This window comes from Equus caballus, chromosome 2 (assembly GCF_041296265.1).
Source record: "Equus caballus isolate H_3958 breed thoroughbred chromosome 2, TB-T2T, whole genome shotgun sequence".
Classification (NCBI taxonomy): Eukaryota; Metazoa; Chordata; class Mammalia; order Perissodactyla; family Equidae; genus Equus; species Equus caballus.
In genome coordinates, this window is record NC_091685.1 from 48382824 (window position 1) to 48402975 (window position 20152).

Sequence of the window (20152 nt, forward strand, 5' to 3'; positions counted from 1 at the left end):
GCCTACTGTCCACGGATGGTCATGACCAAGTAGATGGCAGAGTCCTAGGCTCTAGCCAGCTTCAAGGGGGGTCCTGGGGTCGAATCACAGGGGCATCAGGTACTGCCCACTTCCATCACTCTCACGCCCATCCTAGAGCCTCTCCTCTCCTTACTCTCGCCAACGTGGGACTCCCTCTAGTGGCCTCAAGTCTTCCCTCTGGGGTGGAGGGAGGGAGAGCCGCTTCCCACAGTGGGAGCAGCGCGTGGCTGGACCCCTCATAGCTCGAGGGTCGCTGCTCCGAGTCTCCCTTGCCCAGCGGAGGACTCTAGGCTGCTTCATTCGACAGCGGCCGCCAAGAAATCCCTTCACTGGCTGCCAGAAGCACCGCGCCTGGGTACCTCCGTGCACACGTGCGTGCGCACAGCTGCCCGCGCTGACTCTTGCTGTCGCCTGGAGCATCACATACACGTGCTTACACTTGCGCTCCCCCGTCCACGCGAGCACCCGCATTCATTCGGTCCGTGTTTCTCGGAGCCTCCGTGGGACCCGACAGAGGGCGCGCGAGCTTGGAGCTAGCGCGGGGGCGCATAGGGACCGAGGATCCTCAGCTTCCCGCGGTGCCCCCTGAAGCCCGCCGAGGTGACCAGGGCGCCTCCGGACTGTGAGCACCCACGGCCCGGGGAGCCCTCGCGAAGGGGAGGAGGACCGGAAGCCGGCCGAGCGACTCCCCGCAGGGCTGCAGCCCACCCCCCGTGCTCCCGGCGGGCGCGTGGCGTAGCCTGGGGCGGGGTCTCCCTTATGACAGCTGGGGGGCGCGACGTGCAGGTGGAGGGCGGAGCTCCCTGAGGGTCCCCACCCACCTCCTGCCCCGGGGTCGCGCCCCCGTCTGCCCACCGGCCCCGCCGAGAGCCGAGGCCGTGCTTCTTGTGGGCGCCTCCGCGCGCCCGGCCGAGGGCTCCGGGCCCGGGGCGTGGAGCGCGGGACCTGGAGAGCGGGCTGGGGGGCGTCCCTGGGCGCGCACACCGCGCCCCATCGCCCCCGCGCGCGCCCCGCCCCCGCCGGCCTGCGCGTGCGCAGCGCCGCCCGCCCTGCCGCGGGGTCCCGGTGACGTCAGGCCCCGCCGCGCTCTCGGGCGCCCCCCGGCGGGCCGCGCGCTCAGCCCCGGGCCGGGCGGTCCCTTTAACTGCGCGGCCCAAGGGGGCGGCGGCGGCGGCGGGGCGCTCGGACGCGGTCGGGCCTCGCGCGCCCTCCCTGCTTGCGTCCCCGGCCGGAGCGGATGGGCGGCCGCGGGCCGCGGGGCGGCAGCCGGGGCGCGAGCGAAGTCGGGGCGGCGGGGCGGGCAGGGCCGGGGCGGCCGGGCGGGGGCGCCGGGGGCCTGGTCGCGACCGGGCCGGGAGCGGCGGGCGGGCGGGGCGCAGGCCGGCGGCGGGGAGGCACCCGCGTCCGAGCCCCGGGCCGGGCCTGAGCGCCGCGCCATGGCGGAGACCAAGATCATCTATCACATGGACGAGGAGGAGACGCCGTACCTGGTCAAGCTGCCCGTGGCGCCCGAGCGCGTCACGCTGGCCGACTTCAAGAACGTGCTCAGCAACCGGCCCGTGCACGCCTACAAATTCTTCTTCAAGTCCATGGACCAGGACTTCGGGTCAGTGGGCCGCGGGGCCTGGGCGCGGGCATGGGGGCACCTGCCTGCGCCCGGGCAGGGCCTTGGGATCCTGAGTGCCTCGGCGCCCCGGTGTGGTGTATGTCCTGCCAGGCTGTGCCCTGAGCTGCCTGCCCAGCAGCCTGAGAGCTCTGGACGGTGGGCAGAGGAGGGTCTTGGCTTCTCTGCCCACCCTGGGCCGAGTCCTGTGTGCCTGAGTGTATGTGACCTGCGGGTCAAGGTCCGTGGCCCAGGGCAGGGAGACTCCAAAGTCCCACCATGGCACCAGTCAGACTCAGGGTCCTGCTGCCCGCCTTCTGTGCTCAAGGCCTGCCTGGAGGGCTTGTGATTCAGGGGGCCTGAGGTCAAAGGAGTGTCAGAGTGTCCCGGGAAGGGGGCGTGGGGGCAGGGTCCCCTAGGAAGCCTGGAGGAAACCAGGTGATCTGGAGCAGCGGCACAGATCTGTCTGCTGGGGTCTGCAGAAGTTTCCAGAGGCTCAAGACGACCTCCCCTTAGCTCCCTCCTCCTCCTCCAGAGTCCTGAGGACAGGGCAGAGGTCAAGGGTCACTGGGGACCATGGGGCATCTTTCCGCCCACCCTTGCCCTGGGGTTGCTGACCGCTGGGCCTCTGTCCCTGCTGAACCACACAGCACTGGGCTTCCTGAGAGCAGCCCAGTCCCTCTGTTGACTCAAGGCAGCCTCTGGCTTAGTGTCCCCCCTTCCGGCCTTAGTGGTGGCCGTCTCAGCTGAGGGGACTCCCCACTTGCACGAGGCTGGGCCTGTGGGACGGTGAGCAGGAGGCTGGCTGTCTGCGCGAGGCCTGACCCAGCAGAGCCTCAGGTAACCTGAGTCCCTGGCTCGGCAATGCTGGGGGGGCCCAGAGGCCTCGTGGGCCTAGCAGGTGTGCCCGGCCACCCTCGGGCAGCCATGTCCTTGTGTGTGGCTGCGTCTCAGGACTTTGACATTGAGGCGTTTCCTGGATTCTGTGGTTTGCACAGGCCCTGGGCAGCGCCAGGTCAGGTCAAGCTGGGGCCACTCTGTGGTTTTCAGGGGGGCCTGAGAGACGTTTGGACAACTGGACTCTCCTGGGCCTGCCACCAGGGAGAGGCAGAGAGAGGAGGGTGTGTCCTTGGCCGCCTCAGAAGGCCGGGCGCCCCCGGCCCTGCCTGGCTGGCCTTCCTGCCAGCTCAGCTCAGGAGCTGCCACCAGGCGGGCTTCTCGGCATGGGTGTTGTAGGGAGTCTGGTCTGGTCGCCTCCCTTGCCCTCCCTGGGCCGTCTCAGTCTCGACTCCTCTGAGTTCGGGTTGCTTTGGCTGTGAGCATCGGCTGTGTGAAAGGGTGTTTTTGTTTTCAACTTAGTTTATTATTTTAACAAAAATTACCAACATTGCAAGTGCTCCCTGCCACAAACTCAAGCCAGCAGTGTGTGGCCAGGTGTGCGCCCAGCCCCACAGGTTGCTGCTCTCGCGCCATGCTGTGGCATGCATCTTGAGGGGCCTGCCACCTGCTCCTGTATCTGATAGCCTCTGCGGGCTGCCCGTAAGCTGCAGAAACCCACACCCCACATGCACTCCCAGCAGAGGCTGGGTCTGTTGGATTTGTAGGACCCGTGGGTGCCTTGGCCTAGGAGGTGGGTAGGTAGGCAGATCTGGGTCTTTTTCTTTTTTTTTTTGAGGAAGATTAGCTCTGAGCTAACTGCTGCCAATCCTCCTCTTTTTGCTGAGGAAGACTGGCCCTGAGCTAACACCCATGCCCATCTTCCTCTACTTTATACGTGGGACGCCTACCACAGCATGGTGTAACAAGCGGTGCCATGTCCGAACCCGGGATCTGAACCGGCGAACCCCAGGCCACCGAAGTGGAATGTGCGCACTTAACTGCTGCGCTACTAGGCTGTCCCAGATCTGGGTCTTGAAGCAGGACTAGGAGTTCTTTTGGTGGTCTAGGCAGGCCTGGGAATGGCTGGGATGGGGGAAGGAACTGGACTGGGTAGGGGGCAGCCACTGAGGCTGGGCTGGCACAGGGGGATGGATTGGGGTGACACTGGAAGCACAGTGGGCAGACAGAATGGGGAGGCTCAGCTTACCTCCTCCCCAGACCTCTGGCTAGTGGCCTCAGGGACCTGGGAGAGGACCACTATCAACTGCCTCCTTTCTCCCCTCCCCTGAGATTTCCCTGCAGAGCTCTAAGCTCTGTTTATTCTGTAGAATCATTTGTTCAGTAGAATAAATTCCCTCTGGGATGAGCTGATCAGTCACTCACACTTTAGTGTAAACATGAACTGAAGGGTCACCCTGGGTACTAGGGATGTAGCTGGAGATTGGGGGAAGGGAGAGGAGGTCCTGACTTGGCTGGGGCAGTGGCCTCCCCCATGAGAGGGGTGGCCTCAGATTGGGGGCCTCCTACCCCAGCCGCCCATCCCTCTGTGGGATGGGCTCTGAGTTCCTCAAGCCTCTGTTCCTGGCCATAGCTGGCCACCTAGTAAGAGAAGGGGGAGTCTGAGGTGTGGCCATGGCCCACAGGCATCTTTGGCCAAGTGTGGGGGTTCCTGCGTTCACATCCTGCTTTTCTCATGCAGGTCATGGCTATTCTGACCCAGCAGAGCTGGGGAGGTCTCTGGGCCTGTGGCATTTGGGGGGCAGCAGTGCAGGAGGGCCTGGCCTGGCCTCCCGGCTGTGAGGCAGAAGTTGGGGTGTTGTGCCCACAGTCTCCCCGCTGCCAGGGCCACCTTGCTGCTTCCAGGCCTGGCCAGATGGGACACTTAGCTCTTCTGCCTGGCAGAGGCCCCAGCTCCTCCATGTCTGGGCCAGGAGCTCCAGTCTCTGAGGCCACCTGCCCGTGGCCCTCAGTGGCATGGTGTGAGGGCTGCGGGGCGGGGGTGGGCACTTGGCCTGGTCCGGACTGGCTGGGTGAGCTCCCACTTTCCCCTCCACAGGTGCCGTCTGGGGTCAGTGCCCCCCGCGGTGTTGGGAGAGTCCAGACAGGTCATCCCCTGGAGCTTGTGGGGGCCTGGAGGACTGGGACCCCCCTCGCCCTGGAGCCTGCAGAGCCTGGGGGGCTCAGGACCACCTGTGGACAGGCTGGACGAGGAGTGGCCAGCTCTGGGGTCAGGAGGCCGTGAGGGGACAGGTGAAGGCTCAGTAGGAGCTGAGGACCCCGACTCTTAGGGGCACGCAGGGGACTCTGAGGGCCCAGGGACAGCCCTTCCTCCCCCGTCACACCCAGTGCACTCTGCCAACTTCCTGCTTCGAGGTGGAGGACGGGGCGATCTGGTGCCTCTGGGGATGCAATTGGGGCCGTCCCACTGGGAAGGGCTGGCCTGTGGCGTGCTGTGGCCTCTGGGAGCCCTGTGGGTCCTCCTGGCCCGTGGCTGCACTTGCTTCAAGGGCCCTGCTCTGAGCAGATTCCTCGCCTGGGCGAGTCTGCGGGGGTGGCGGGCGGGGCTGGGCAGCCACAGTTCTAGGTTAACTGGGATCTTGCTAGGAATTCTGAGGTTAGGAGCGAGATGCCAACGGGGGTGCCCCTAGGAGGCTGCCCCTAAGGCTGGTGGAGACTGCTCATGAGGTCTGCTCTCCCACTCAGCAAGACCCGGCCCAGGAGGTGGCCCCGGGGCTGTTTGGAAGCGTTTCTGTGCTTGGTGGAGGCCTCTCCCACTCCCACCCCCATCCCCACCCCCAACCTTGTCCCTACCCTGGGGCTCCTGGGAGATGGTGCTGACCACCAGTGGGCAGCATCGTACACCCCAAGGAGAGCACCCATGCCATTTGTCCTAGGAGCCCTGGCATCTACCCCCTCCCTCCCTAGTGTCCTGGCCTAGCTGAGCTGGGGCCTATGGTGCCCCCAGTGCCCTGACCCCCAGGCGGAAGCCAGAATGCTCTGCCGCGCAGGTTGGAGGACTTGGGCTCCTCAGGCTGAGAAGGCCCAGGGAGGCAGGGCCTGTGAGCCCTGGGAAGGGTGTCCACGCAGGGGTGGGGGTGCAGAGGCCTCGGGCAGCCCTGGGTGATGGGTCATCGAGGCTCTGGCACCGTGGGCAGTGGGGCTTGGGGAGCTCCTGGGCCCCCAAGCCTGGGTGTCTGCCTCTGGTGGAACCTGGCGGGCCCTGCAGTGGGGGCCAGGGGTGCTCATCTGCCTCCCTGTGAGTGAGTCAAAAAGGGCTGGGCCTTGGGTGTGGCTGGGAGGCTGTTGGCCAGGCCAGTTGGGCTGTGAGGCGGGAACCAGGTCCTTCCCTGGTTTCTGTTGCTGCAGCCACTCGGAGACGGTGCTCTCCGTCCCCTCGGCCCCTGGGAGGGCCTCTGTCTGTCAGCTGCAGCCAGCAGCCCTGGGTCTTCCTGTGGTGACAGCCCCCCACGTGGCCTCCTTAGCCGAGACCTGGGCCAGGTCACAGCCTCGCCTGGAAGCTCAGCTCTGCAGGGCTGTGGCGCATGAATGAGGGCAGCAGACATGGGGTTGGCTCCTCAGTGGGGAGAGGAGGGTCCTGAGAAATGACCCTTTCTGTCCTTTGGGGGCATTCACCTCATCTGTGTGTATATGGCTGGCCCTGGGAAGTGTCTGGGGGGGCTGCCGCAGGACCCTGGCTGGGTGCCTCCTCCCTCCCAAGCCGGCCCTGTCTCCTCTGTCCACTCTTCCCTGAGATCTGGGGTCCCCTCCTGGTGCATGGGGTGGACCAGGGCCTTGCTCCCTTGGTGGGAGTGTGGGGTCCAGCTCCCTGGGGGCCTCCTGCCACCAGCTGCTGCCCAGGACTGGCCAAGTTGAGGCGTCCAGGCCCAGCAGGCCATGAGGCTGCTTCCTGCTGAGTCTCCTGGCTCCCATTTCTCCACTGGGCTCAAGTCCTGGGCATGGAAATCCCACTGTGCTGGGCAGGGCTGGACTCTGGGGGCCGGGCCGTGGGGGCTGCCTCCTGCTGCAGAGCCTGCCCTGCTCCCTGGGCCTCCAGGAGGCCACAGTGTGGGGCGTGTCTGGGCCACAGCCACTGCCTGCCCTGCCCCACAGCTTCTCTCCACCAAGCTATGGTGGCTGCTGCCCTCCTCACCCCTTTGAACCTGACACCTAGACTCCCCCGACCTGTTTCCGACCCCAGGCTCATCATTGCCCCGGCTCTCTGTGTTCTGCCTTCTGTAAAGCCCAAGCCCACCTGACTCTGGGCAGCACTAAGACGCAGGCCAGTGGGCTGGTTGCTGGGTAGTGGGAGCAGCTACTGGGACTCGCTGACTTTGGGGGGCTGAGACTTCTCAGTGGGCCCAGCCGGCTCTGTGCCTTCCCAGGTCTTGAGTTGGGCTGCTGCAGCCAGCGGGGAGCTGCTTGTCTCCCTGGCCAAGCAGATGGGCCTGGAGGGTGGTGGCCTGCCTTTGAAGTGGGGGTGTATATGTGTGGGGGGGGTCTGTGTGCCCTGCCATCTTGACCTGCCTGTGTATCTGGAGTCTGATCTCCCTCACTTCTGTGCTGTGAGCCAGGCCCTGTTCTGGGCAGAGGGGGTTGCAGGGAAGGAGCCAGACAGACCTCACCCTCACAGACCCACACTCCATGGGGCCACAGACAAGGTAGATGTTATAGGGTGCTATAGATGGTGCCCCTCCCAGTGCCAGAGGGTTGGGGTCTGGACCCCCTTGGACCTGGGCCCTGAGAAGTGTCCTCAGGAGGATGATAAGTGTCCCCAGGAAGAGAATGTGCTAGGCAGGGGCATCCACATAGACTGATATCTGGGCATGTGGCACGTGCCCTGGGCAGGGGTGGAGTGGGGGGGTCTTACCCCTGGAGCCCACTGGTGGGAGCCAGCTCCAGTTTGGGTGGTCTCACGGCCGCGTCTGCCGGCAGGGTGGTGAAGGAGGAGATCTCCGATGATAATGCCAAGCTGCCTTGTTTCAACGGCCGTGTGGTCTCCTGGGTGAGTGTGTGGGACGTTGGCAGAGGCTGCTCAGCCGGGGTAGGGGTGGTCCCTGTGTTGCAGAGGGGAGAGCTGGGCTTGGACGAGCGGGTGTGGGCGGTGGGTGGGAGGAGGCTGGTCACCTGTGCCCTAGGCGCCCTGCTGGGGGTGGCCTGGAGGCCATGGGAATCCCTGAGCTCTTACTCCCCTCCACAGCTCGTGCTGGCCGAGGGCGCACACTCAGACGCAGGGTCTCAGGGCACTGACGGTCACGCAGACCTGCCCCCGCCTCTTGAGCGGACAGGCGGCATCGGGGACTCCCGGCCCCCCTCCTTCCAGTAAGGACTCTGGGGGGTGCTGAGCCCAGTGGTCCTGAGGGGCCTGCTGCCTGCCAGGCCCCTGGTGGGGAGGGGGGGCAGCTGAGCAGGGACCCACGGTCAGTAGGAGCTGGTCAGCAGAGGAGGGGCAGAGAGGTGAGGGTCGGGGTTCCACTGGGTGAAGGGAGGTGAGGAGCTGATGGTGTCTGAGGTGCTGTTGGCCCGCCTGCCCCAGCCCACCCTCCTCTTGTTGGCACAGCCCAAATGTGGCCAGCAGCCGTGATGGGATGGACAACGAGACCAGCACAGAGTCCATGGTCAGCCACCGGCGGGAGCGAGTCCGACGCCGGAACCGTGAAGAGGGTAACAAGGCCATACCCCAGACCTCCCTGGGGCCCTGTGGTACACCCCAGGTCCCTGCTGACACTGGGGTACTGCCCTCCACCAGTGGGGTCCCTGGGCAGAGGCCCCAGGCCCCACTGCCTGGGACCCCAGTGTCCCCTCAGCACCACCGTAGAGACCCTACCAGCTCCTTGGTCAATAGTACTCGAGGCCACACAGATTGCCTGAGACCTCCAGTGGACCCCATGGCCAGCTTCCCTCCCTGCTGTCCCTACAGCCACCCGGACCAACGGGCACCTTAGGGGGGACCGGCGGCGGGACCTAGGGCTGCCCCCTGACAGCACGTCCACTGTGCTGAGCAGTGAACTCGAGTCCAGCAGCTTCATCGACTCAGACGAGGATGACAACACAAGTCGGTGCGCAGGCGTGCGCGCGCGCATGTGTGTGTGGGTGTGTCATGCACATGAGCATGTATGTGTGTGCACGTGTGCATGCACACGTGGACTTGTGTGTGCCTGTGGGTGTGTTGTGCACATGTGTGTGTGCGTGGACTGTGTGCGTGCACGGGTGTTACAGGTGTTTGTGCATGTTTGTGTGGACGTGGGTTGTGTGTATGGGTATGTATGCATGGGTGTGTGTACATAGATGTGTGTGTACATAGCTGTGTGTAAATGTGTGTGCATGCCTGTGTGTCTGGCCAAGTGCACTTTGTGCACACATGAGTGTGTGCATGTGCAGGTGGCCATGCTAGCCAACGTGGTGTTTGTATCTCCATGTGTGCCAGAGAGTAGCAATCCATATAGGTGTGGGGTTTGTGTGTGTCATGTGTGCACCGTGGGGGTGTGTCTAACCAGGAGCTGAGCCTTCTGAGCAAACCCCATCCAGGCCCTGTGTCTCCTGGGGTCGGCCCCGCCCGACCCTCCTGCCTCCCATCCTGCCCTGACTGCTCAGGCTTCAGTGTCCTCGACAGTGTGAAGGGGGCGGGGGCACCCCGTTCTCTGCCCTCCCTCAGCCCTGCAGCCTCCAGCCTGGCCCCTCACCTACCTGCCCCCTAGGCTGAGCAGCTCCACGGAGCAGAGCACCTCCTCCCGGCTCATCCGGAAGCACAAGCGCCGGCGGCGGAAGCAGCGCATGCGGCAGACGGACCGTGTAGGTGGTGGCTGGTGCGGGGGGTCTGGGCTTCGTGCAGCCCCTGCTCACAGTCCCTCTCCTGGCGCCCCTCCCCAGGCCTCCTCCTTCAGCAGCATCACAGACTCCACTATGTCCCTGAATATCATCACCGTCACGCTCAACATGGGTGAGACCTCAGTGGGGTGGGGGCCACTCAGCAGGGCAGGGGTCCCTGGGCGTGGGGGTCCCTGTGTGCTGGGGTCTCTGGGCGCGGGGGGGTCCCTGTGTGCTGGGGTCCCTGGGAGGGGGTCCCTGGATGGGGTGCCTGCTCATCTCCTGCCCCCTGTAGAGAGGCACCACTTCTTGGGCATCAGCATTGTGGGCCAGAGCAACGACCGGGGCGACGGCGGCATCTACATCGGCTCCATCATGAAGGGCGGGGCTGTGGCCGCCGATGGCCGCATCGAGCCTGGTGACATGCTGCTGCAGGTGCGAGGTTGCAGGGAGCTGCTGGGGGGCCCAGAGGTCAGCACCCCCACCCCACCGTGCTGAACCCCTCATCCCCCAGGTGAATGACGTCAACTTTGAGAACATGAGCAATGACGACGCCGTGCGGATGCTGCGGGAGATCGTGTCCCAGACAGGGTGAGGCACGGGGGATGCGGGTTGGTGGGGGAGCACGTGAGGCCTCACCTGTGTGACCTGCCGCGCCCCACCCCGCAGGCCCATCAGCCTCACGGTGGCTAAGTGCTGGGACCCGACCCCCCGGAGCTACTTCACCATCCCAAGGGGTGAGTGAGCCCACGGGGCTGGTGGGGCTGGGGTCGGGGCGCCAGCCCAGCCTGAAGGGTCTCTCTCCTCTGTGCCCCTGTGCTCTGCTTCTCCCTCACCGTCCATGCGTCTGTCCATTCGTCTGTCTGTCTGCTGCCACGCGGTGGCCACCCAGCTGACCCAGTTCGGCCCATCGACCCAGCCGCCTGGCTGTCCCACACAGCGGCGCTGACTGGAGCCCTGCCCCGCTACGGTACGAGCCCCTGCTCCAGCGCCGTCTCGCGCACCAGCTCCTCCTCACTAACCAGCTCTGTGCCCGGCGCTGCACGTAAGTGGCAGCTCATGAGATCAGGGAATTGAGGCACTGGGGCCACAGGCCTGGCCGAGGTGCCCGCCAGTGCGGTCCCACCCGCTGGCCGCCCCAGCCTCCAGTGCTGTGCCAGGTCCACCTGCACGGATGCGGTGCTGACACGCGTGTCTGACCCGGCACCGCCACACGTGTGCACCCTCACGCACACCCTCCCAGTTTGCTGTCTATGTGGCGGGAGTTAAAAGTGCCTGGAGGGGCCAGGCCAGCCCCCAGGGCCCTGCCTGGCCATCCACTGTCTGCTGTGGCAGGGCTGGGGAGAGGCGGGTGCACACGTGGCCCCACCCTGCTTTCCTGCCGCTAACACGACTAACAGCCCTGAGCTGGCAGAGGAGGGCAGTGCAAGAGGCCCGGTCCCCTGTGGGGTCTGGTCTGCATGGGGGTTGTCTCGCCTTGGTTTGGGCCCAAGATCCTGATGAAGCATCTGCAGGAGTAGCAGACGAAGGTCCAGTCCCCGCCACGCCCACCCCCAGACCCTGTGGGGTCCATCGAGTGGTGGGGTTGGACCCCACAGTCACTGGGCTTCAGGGCCTGGGCTCCCCGGCCGCATGCTGCCCAGAGCCGGGGGTGCAGCAGGCGGGGCCTAGGGTCCCTCCCGAGCCCGCCCCCTGCCCGTCAGCACTTGGGGCTGAGGAGGGGGCCGTGCCTTGCAGAGCTGGAAGAGGCGCCACTGACCGTGAAGAGTGACATGGGCGCCATCGTTCGGGTCATGCAGCTGCCAGACTCAGGCCTGGAGATCCGCGACCGTATGTGGCTCAAGATCACCATCGCCAACGCCGTCATCGGTGAGTGGTCTGCTCCCTGGCAGTGGGGGCAGGGCAGGGTGGGGCACCCCTGCCATGTGCTGATTCTTCGTGCGGGCAGGGGCGGATGTGGTGGACTGGCTGTACACACACGTGGAGGGCTTCAAGGAGCGGCGGGAGGCGCGGAAGTACGCCAGCAGCATGCTGAAGCGTGGTTTCCTGCGGCACACCGTGAACAAGATCACCTTCTCCGAGCAGTGCTACTACGTCTTCGGGGACCTGTGCAGCAGTGAGTTGGGGGCTGCGGGGCAGGGATGCCCGGAGGGCCTGCCCAGCCCACTCTCACCCACCCTCCCCTCCTGCCAGATCTCGCGGCCCTGAACCTCAACAGTGGCTCCAGTGGGGCCTCAGAGCAGGACACGCTGGCCCCGCTGCCCCACCCGGCCGCTCCCTGGCCCCTGGGTCAGGGTTACCCCTACCAGTACCCAGGGCCCCCGCCCTGCTTCCCGCCCGCATACCAGGACCCCAGCTTCAGCTACGGCAGCGGCAGTGCTGGGAGTCAGCAGAGTGAAGGTGAGAGCCTGCCCGGCGCCCAGCTCCCTGCGTCCCCACCACCTGGCCCTGCCCAGCGTGCCCGCCCCCCGCCCTGTGTGCTCCTGCCTGCTCTGTGCTTGGCCCGGGTGGGCTTCTTCTGGAAGGGGTGAGTGTTGAGGGGGATGTGGAGAAGGAACCCAGAGGCTTCAGTGGTTGGGGGGGTGGGCCGATGTTCCATCTGTGGCTGAGGCAAGAGGCCAGGAGATGGTGAGGGAGAGGACACAGTAGAGGACAGACGCCTCCCTCCAGTGACGGCAGCCCCGCAGGGAGCCAGAGGTGGACACTTTCACAGACAACTATGTCTCCATGCTGGGATGTGTGGGGAGCTGAGAGGGAAGGTCGAGGGGCGTCCCTGAGGAGGGGACTTGTTGGGACAGTAGCCTCAGTCTGCCTGGGGGTCTGTGAGGCCAGTGGGTGCATGCCCATAGGGTCTGGGGAGAGGTCAGGCGGCCGGCCCAGCAACCCAGAAGGGATGGAAGAGACAGGAGAGTGGGTTGGAGGGCAGCAGTTCCCGAGGGGAGGCTGTGTTGGCCGCCTGTGACCCTGGGCAGGCCCCACTGGTGGCGGCGTGCCCTGGTAGGTAGGTGTGGTGCCCAGGTCGGACCTGGTGTGTAACTCGTGCTATCCCTTGCTTTGTGCTGAGCAAGCCTTAGACTGAAGGACTAGCAGAATGGACCCTTGGGGCCGGTAAGCCAGGGTCTTGCCCAGTGTCCCTCATGGCATGTCCCCAGCCAGCTAGCCTTCACAGCACTTCCTGGGAACCCAGGACAGGGGCTGAGCTGAGTAGCTGGCCAGGGCCCCGGGGTCGGATGGAAGGTGGGTCTTTGGGTGGGGAGCCCAGGATGGCTGACCGGAGTGCCAAGCACACAGGCCCTTCTTTGTGCCTTGGTTTCTCAGCTGCAAGACCAGGCCCTCAGTTCAGGCATTGGGGTGAGGCGTGGGGGCATCGAGTTGGCCCTGGAGCATCCCCACCTGCCTGCCACTGTCCCTGCCTTGCCTGCTGCAGCTACTCTTAGTTCTCTGGGTGGGGCAGGCTCTACCCTTGTGTCTGCATGGCTGTCCCCCTCCCACCCCCACCCCAGCTCAGGGCCACCAGGTTCTGGCCCTGGTTGCTCTGGCGATGGCCAGTTGTCCTGGAAGAGGCAGGGCCTGACTGACTGTCCTCTCCCCACTTCTCAACCCCAGGAAGCAAAAGCAGTGGGTCCACCCGGAGCGCCGGCGGGAGCAGCCGGCGGGCACTGGGCCGAGAAAAGGAGCACCGGGCGGCTGGAGCTGGGGGCAGCGGCAGCGAGTCGGATCACACAGCACCAAGTGGGGTGGGTGGCAGTGGCTGGCGGGAGCGTCCGGCTAGCCAGCTCAGCTGTGGCAGCAGCCCACGCAGCCAGGCCTCGGCCGCTGCCCCGGGGCTCCCCCCACTGCACCCCCTGACGAAGGCCTACTCGGTAGTGGGTGGGCCGCCTGGGGGGCCGCCTGTTCGGGAGCTGGCTGCTGTCCCCCCAGAGCTGACAGGCAGCCGCCAGTCTTTCCAGAAGGCCATGGGGAACCCCTGTGAGTTCTTCGTTGACATCATGTGACCGAGGAGAGAGTGCCTTCAGCCCGGCCCTGCAGGAGGGCGCTGCACCTGGAGCTTGTGTGGGCTTGCCTTAGTGGGGGCCGTCCTGCGTCACGCCAGCCTGTGCTTCCACGCGCACAAGGGGCTGTGCTGTGGGGTTTGGGCCTGGACAGAGGGTGGGAGCAGGCTGGAGGGGAAGGGTTGATGGCAGCCCGAACCACCATGATCTGGCCCCGGCAGCCTGTCCACTTCCGGAAAGAGCAGCTTGTGTCCATGCAGACCCTGGTGGGGACCCATTGCCTTGTGCTCAGGCGGGTCTGACCTGCTCCCCTTGATGTGCGGCTTAGGGACCCCTATTTGCCCACAGAGCTGCGCACAGGGCCCCAGACCGAGCTAAGAGGTGGCTGCTGGGCCTGGACCCCCTCCTTACCCAGTTTGTGGGCCCTGCCCATCTTGCCCAGGCTCGGGGACACTCTTGGGGGCAGAATCAACCCCCAGGCCCCTGTGTGGCTGCCCAGAGTAGGATCTAATTTATTTATTTATTGCCTGCCTGTGTGCTCTGGAGGAGGTGGCAGCCAAGTCAGCCGTCTCCCTGAACCTGGCTGGAGCAGAGTTTGCATGTCCCCCCACGCCAGGTCTCAGAGCAAATGCTGGGACACAGGTCATGTCTGAAAGTGTATGGGAGGGTCGGCAAAGGGGAGAGATGGGAGAGGGGTGTGTTTCAGCCGGTGGGAGGGGGACGTGACCCTGAGGGGTGAGGGGCAGGGATGGACACAGCTGCTGCAGGGGCAGGGTCTGGGGGTGAGGGGGCAGCCAGCCCGCCCTTCCTCGCTGTCCTCAGGTGACTGCCCACCCACGCACACTGCTTCCTTCCCGGCATCTCTGGCCTGCACACATCTGCGCTGTAGATCCTGTATCGAGTCAGAAGGTCTGTTCAGATAGTTAATAGAGCTGCTTCTGTGTAAATGCTATTTTAAACACTAAAAAGCATTTAATTTTATGGGACCGACGTGTGGCCTGTGTCCTCTCTCTCCCACCAGGCTGCCTCAGGAGACTGGGCACACGGGTGGTGCAGCCTCCCCAGGGCCTGGCTAAGCGCTGATTCAGCACTGGGCCCAGTGCTGTCCTCGCTGTCCCAGCTTAGCCACAAGGCCCTGTCCCCGGTGCTGGCTCCCCCAAAGTCCTGGCGGGCTGTCTTCTGTCCGTGGTGCTGGCTCCTGGCTCCTTGGCTCCAGGGGTCCTGGTGGCTGGTGCTGGCCTTGGTGCTGACCCCCACCACTACCCTTCCTGGGCTCTGTCCACGGTGCTGGTGGCGGGCTGAGCCCATTCTACCTACTCAGCCAGGCCAGGAAGAAAAGGAAACTGGGAGCTCCCCTCCCCGCTGAGCAGACCTCTGTCCTGCAGTGGAGTGCACGGTCAGGCATGCACCCCTGCAGAGGGGTCCGGGCAGCCCCAGCCCACCCACCAAGCTCCCATTTCTGTGATGCTTGGAGTGGGTGCTGGGTGGGGGCCCCAGGCTGGCCCCAGGCTGGCCCCAGCCAGACAAGTCATGCCCAGCTTGGCCTTCAAGTGGTCTGGTGGGGCTTTCTGAGCTTTCAGCATGGGCTGCAGGGGCTTGAGGAGTCCTCCATGGGCCTGTTTCTGAAATAGTGGGGCTGGGTCACTTGGCTAGGGCTTGGCCTGGATGGGGACAGAGCCTGACTCTGAGGTCCCAGGAGATGGGATCCCACGGGGCTGAGGCCCTGGTGCAGTGTCAGCAGCCAGCCTGAGGTCAGAATCTAGAGCTGGGAGTCTCAGCAGAGGCGGGCCACAGTTTGCAGATTGCTGTATGGGGACTTGGTTTGGGGGCATCTTAGCTAGGTCTGGGTTCACTGGGATGAGGTCACCAGGTTAGGAGTCACTTATTTTTGCCCTGAGTCTCCTCCCCACCCGCACTGCCACCCCATCCTGTGGCATCACCCGGACCCTCTCCCAGGAAGAACTCGGGGGTGTTGAGCTCCGGCCGCCATAGCAGCAGGTAGCACTTGGGCAGGTGGAATGTGGCCAGGATGCCCAGGGCACAGAGGAGGATGGTGCCCATCTGCACGGCGGGCTGGTAGGCCACGTGCATGTTGGCAAAGAGGGGCACAAAGGAGATCCACGTGAGGAAGTAGGCCAGCATAGCGAAGGTGAGGCCACGGGCACTGTTGTAGCGGCCGGGCTGGCTCTGCACCAGGAAGGTGCCCAGGAAGCAGAGGAAGGCCAGCACAGCGTTGGTGATATGCACCAGGCCAAAGCTGACCCAGGAGTGCACGCGGCAGTGCACCAGTGCCTCCGTGGGCAGCACCTGCCAGTCTGTCACCACCTCTGGTGGGAAGACCACCAGGTACCAGGTACATAGTGCTGCCTCAGCCAGCATGGGGAGGAGCACCACCAGCCAGGCCCAGGGCCCCCGAAGGCGGCCATGCAGCCAATCCGCCCAGCTCATCGGCAGCTCTGACTTCACAAAGATCTCGGCCGCCTGCAGGAAGAGTGTGCTCAGGCAGCCAGTGAGCGGGAGGTGGAGCAACAGCAGCTGGGCCAGGCAGCTGGTGGGGCTGGGCCGGCCGGGGAACAGGAGGACGCCGAGGCAGACGAGGCTCAGGCAGGCCAGGCCAAAGCAGGCCCGTGGCCCACCCGAGGCTCGAACTAGCGGGCTGTCCCTGTGCTGGACGAAGAGCCCCAGGGCCGTCAGGGCCAGGCTGAGAGCCAGGCCCAGCAGCACGAGCAGCGCCAGCACGGCTGGCTCCCCCCACGCCAGGAACTTGGGCCTGCGGGGGAAGCAGCGTGTGCTCCGATCAGGGGACCACTGGTCCTGGTCACATGGGGTGCAGAGGAGGTCATCTGTGGTGTGGGAGGAGAGAACAGACACTGAGAGGCATGGGCTCCCCTCTGGCCTCAGAGTTGGCTTAAGAAGTGGAACCGCCTCTGAGCCGTGTGCTCCTGACCCTGTGGGTCCCCTCTCCCACTCCTGCCCCAGCTTGTGCAGGCCCGCTGGGAGGGTGGCTCACCTGGGAGGGCTCACCTGGGAGGGCTCACCTGGCTTGTGCCGGTAGCTGCCCGCTTTGCAGTCCACACAGTCGTAGCAGCAGGAGTGGAAGCCCTTCACACGGCGCACCTGGCCCTCCTCGCACTCCCGCGAGCACTGGGATACGGGCTCCTGGCATGGGGGCCTCACGGCTTAGGCTCGGCTCTGCTGAGGGCACCTGCCTGAGACCTGGGGACAGCCTTCTGCTGCCCCCTAGGTGAGGCCAGAGCTCGCTCCTGGCTTTGGGGGAGCTGCTGTGCGGCTGGGGACACAGCCTGGTGCTCACCTTGTTTCCTGGCGTGTGCCAGCACATCCGGGAGTGCTGGAGCTGCAGGCGGCCACTGAAGGTGCCCACGGTGCGCAACTCGGGCACCGGGCCCCGCCACACCCACAGCTTCAGGTCATAGTCCATGTCTACGTTCCCCGTGGTGTCAAACCGCAGCACCTTGCCACGTGCTCGGAAGGTCATGTTGTACATGCTGTCCAGGAGCTGGCAGGCAGGTGGGAGCAGATGGGACAGGCTGGACCAGGAACTGCCTCCAGCCCAGAACCCCCCACTGCCATCCCTTCTCCTCAGGGGTGCCCAGTGGCCCAGGGCAGGTGCAGGGACCTGCACAGCTCCCATGCCCTCACCTGCCAGGGCTGCACAGGCTCCTTGGGCGTGGAGCAGCCCGAGGCATTGCAGAGCAGCGTTTTGTGGAGGGCCTGGGCCACGCCATATACAGCTGCATAGGCGGCAAAGGTCCGGTGGTGCAGCAGTGTGGTGGACACATTCTCCAGTGTGATGTGGTCACACTGGGGGCAGCGCGGCCCCACCACGTGCCCCTCCAGGGGTGGGTGCTTGGTGTTCAGTGAGGCGCAGAAGGCAGGGTCAGCGGCTAGGGCCAGGCGGGTCTGCACGTATGACGAGAAGTCAGGCATCAGGGCACCCTGGTGCAGGAAGCCGAGCACGGTGCCCACCTGGGCCATGCCGGGCAGCGTCATGACCAGTTCTGAGGTTAGCCAGGCCTCACTGGCCACCCACACCTTGGGCAAGAGCCCCCAGCGGATGCTGAGGCTGAAGAGGGTGCGGGCGGCAAGGGTGGAGGAGAACAGCACCACCACCTGCACACTGCTCTGGTTCACCTGGTGCAGCAGGCTGTGCACAGAGCCCAGCTTCCGGCTGTCAGTGCCGAGCAGGGGCACCAGGCCCTCATGTGCGATGCAGATGCCCCGCATGTTGGCCAAGCCAGAGAAGAGGCTTAGGCCCTGCCGGCCATACTCGTCGTCACTGCCCACAGCAGCCACCCAGTTCCAGTGGAACTCCTGCAGCAGCTCCACCATGGCCGCCGCCTGCACGCGGTCGCTGGGCACTGTGCGGAAGAAGGACGGGAACTCCTCCCGGTTGCTCAGCCGTTCTGCGCTGGCGCCATAGCTGATCTGCAGTGGCCAGGAGGCACCTCCTGACGAAGGGGCTCCCGTGGGAAGGGCGGTGGGGGTGGGGGACAGGAGAGGTGGGGGCGCACCTGAGGCATGAGGAAGAAGCTGAAGAACTTGCTGGTGACAAGGGCGAGCTCAGACGAGTGGGGCCCGATGACGGCCAGCACACGGGGCTGGTACTGTGTGTAGTCGCAGTAGGCGGCGATGTTGCTGCTGCCCGCCTTGGCCATGAACAGGAGGCTGGGCTTCATGGCAATTATGGGCTCTGAGCACGTGTCGAAGAAGTCGTAGCCCAGGCGCAGCCCAGGCAGCAGGCTGGACCCATTGTTGATCTCCTCCACGGCCATCTGCACCGCCAGCGCCCAGAGCAGGCCGAGGGACGAGAACCTGGGGCCACGCAGAGCTGCAGGTGGCCGACAACCTTGACCCCACTCGGGGACACCAGACCTGAGCCACCCCAAGCCTGGCCACCCCTGCCCCCAACCCCTGTCCTCCCTACCTGGTGCACACGGTGGCACTGGGCTGTGTCCTGTTGCTGAGACCAGCACCCTCAGCCAAGCCAACGGGGAAGAGCCCACCCAGCACGTAGTCCCCTGACATCCTGAACTGCTGGGTCAGGCACAATGGGGCACCTGCCCTGAGGCCCAGGAGAGCCAAGAGGCCCAGGAGAGCCCGGCCTGGCATGGCAGGTGGCAGCTTCTGGCAGGGATGGCAAGTGGGCAAATCGGGCAGGCCCCAGATATGGTGAGTTGGGGTGGGGTGGGGCAGGATTTGTTTAGCAAAAACCTCGCCTGTCTTCACCTGCCAGCCCGGGGCCCCTGGGGCCATCCTTGCTCTCCTGGGCCCCACAGGTTTGCACATGTCGGATGCTGTTATCCTGATTGACACCACCAGGCTCTGCGGCTGACAGTGACCTGAGAAGGCAGGCTCTGACCTGGCACTGACCATGACCTTGTTACCTGCCTGTACCCAAGCCCTCAGCACCCACCCCACACCTGGAGGGGAGGAGGAACACCCACAACGTCTCTGCCAGAGGGTCCTGGGGTCTCCAGCTGCCTGTGGGCGGGGCTTGGAGGTGACAGTGCCCCGGGGAGTAGGCACAGAAACACCTTCTCTCTCCAGCCCTGGGAAGGCACTGTCAGCAGCTGGGAACATTGCACAGGTGGCTCTATCTGCAAGCCCAGGGGGCAGTCTGAGGACAGCCCTGCAGACCAACCAGGAGGCCCGCAGACCGTTGGCCAGCCTGGCCTCCAGCCTGCGGCTGGGGTACGGGATGTGGCCTCTCGGCCTGCGTGGGAACAGTGCACCTTGAGGGACTGGACCATTCCTCCACTGGGGTCCGAGGCCTGGAAGCTTTGGAAGCCCTTGGGTTGGCTGCATACCAGGCCTGGGCACTCCATGGTGGCAGGTGCTCCCCCCGACCCAGGGGACAGGGCTCACAGCTGGGCCTGCAGGAGGGTGCATGCAAAAGAGAGGAAAGGCCGTAAACAAATAGGCTGCCACAGCTGGGTCAGCACCAAGTGTGCAGGGGCCCTGGTGGGTGGGATGGTAGATCCTACTTAGCCTCTGGGTGCCCAGGGACCAGCCTTCCCTGGCCTGGCCTGGGGGCCTTTGACACTAGGCTTGGAGGTAGAGGAGCTATACCCAGAGGAGCCGGGGAGACCAGCAATGTTTCAGGGGTGGGGCAGAGCAGGGGCTCTGGGCTTACAGAAAAGGTGGTCTAGGGACCTGATCTTTGCCTGACCCTGCTGCCCTGTGGGGAGGGCCCACGTTGCACAGCACTCAGGACATGCACACGCATGTGCACAACACATGTGCACTGCACCTGCACGTCTTCAGGCACACACACACACATAAGTGCAGCCCTTGCTCTCTGGCCCGGGTGGACTCCAGGGTATCTTCCCAGGCCAGTCGCTGATTGTCACGGCCTCTGCTAGTGCTGCACGGGGCTGTGGCACCTGCTGGGTGTGGGGCAGGCTGGGCGGCGTGCAGCAGCAGCCTGTGGTGGCCCAGCATCGGATGCTGCTATTTGGGTCCGACATTAGGTGGAGTGCCTGAGAGGACACTGCCTGGCATGTGTCCTCTTCCTATCTGGGCCCATCATGGCACAGAGCAGTCCCTGCTCCACTGGCTGCAGCCCAGGCAGGTCTGTCTTCTCCCTATAGTGTGTGGCTGGCCTCAGACCTGCGCTTTCAACCCAGCCCCGTGGGTGGAGCCATGCCTGTTTTCTCACTGTAAAGAGGAGTCATAGTGTGGACCTCGGCAGGGGTTGGGAGGACCAAGCTAAAGCCTGCACAGGGCAGGCAGGCAGCACCCCCTACCCACACTGGCTGGGTCATGCCTCACATCCCCATGGTTGGCACTGCCCTGCGAGTCTCAGTAGGCAGGTGCCTAAGACACCCAGTCC

General features: G+C 65.0%; 2 protein-coding genes across 7 annotated transcripts; one reads left to right on the plus strand and one right to left on the minus strand.

Moving 5' to 3' along the window:
- Positions 1-1359: 1359 nt before the first annotated feature.
- On the plus strand, positions 1360-14285 carry DVL1 (dishevelled segment polarity protein 1). 6 transcript variants are annotated; one of them, XM_070261157.1, is made up of 16 exons: positions 1360-1627; positions 7436-7505; positions 7701-7822; positions 8061-8164; positions 8421-8559; positions 9199-9292; positions 9371-9440; positions 9603-9742; positions 9822-9898; positions 9977-10044; positions 10200-10352; positions 11045-11176; positions 11256-11423; positions 11501-11707; positions 12376-12415; positions 12914-14285. In XM_070261157.1, the coding sequence occupies exons 1-15, from the start codon at positions 1458-1460 to the stop codon at positions 12384-12386; spliced, it is 1725 nt and encodes a 574-aa protein (XP_070117258.1). In that variant the 5' UTR covers positions 1360-1457; the 3' UTR covers positions 12387-12415; positions 12914-14285. The 6 variants fall into 6 exon arrangements, with proteins under 6 accessions (XP_070117258.1, XP_023491807.1, XP_070117257.1 ...); XM_070261158.1 differs by having other exon boundaries at positions 1361-1627; positions 10200-10277; XM_070261159.1 differs by lacking the exon at positions 12376-12415 and adding an exon at positions 4560-4753 and having other exon boundaries at positions 1472-1627.
- TAS1R3 (taste 1 receptor member 3) lies at positions 14247-20040 on the minus strand. The gene is made up of 6 exons (XM_001915778.5): positions 18245-20040; positions 17832-18132; positions 16960-17745; positions 16613-16816; positions 16338-16458; positions 14247-16142 (listed from the first exon to the last, which is right to left on the minus strand). Exons 1-6 carry the CDS (start codon positions 19207-19209, stop codon positions 15178-15180), a joined length of 3342 nt encoding a protein of 1113 aa, XP_001915813.2. The 5' UTR covers positions 19210-20040; the 3' UTR covers positions 14247-15177.
- Positions 20041-20152: the final 112 nt, after the last annotated feature.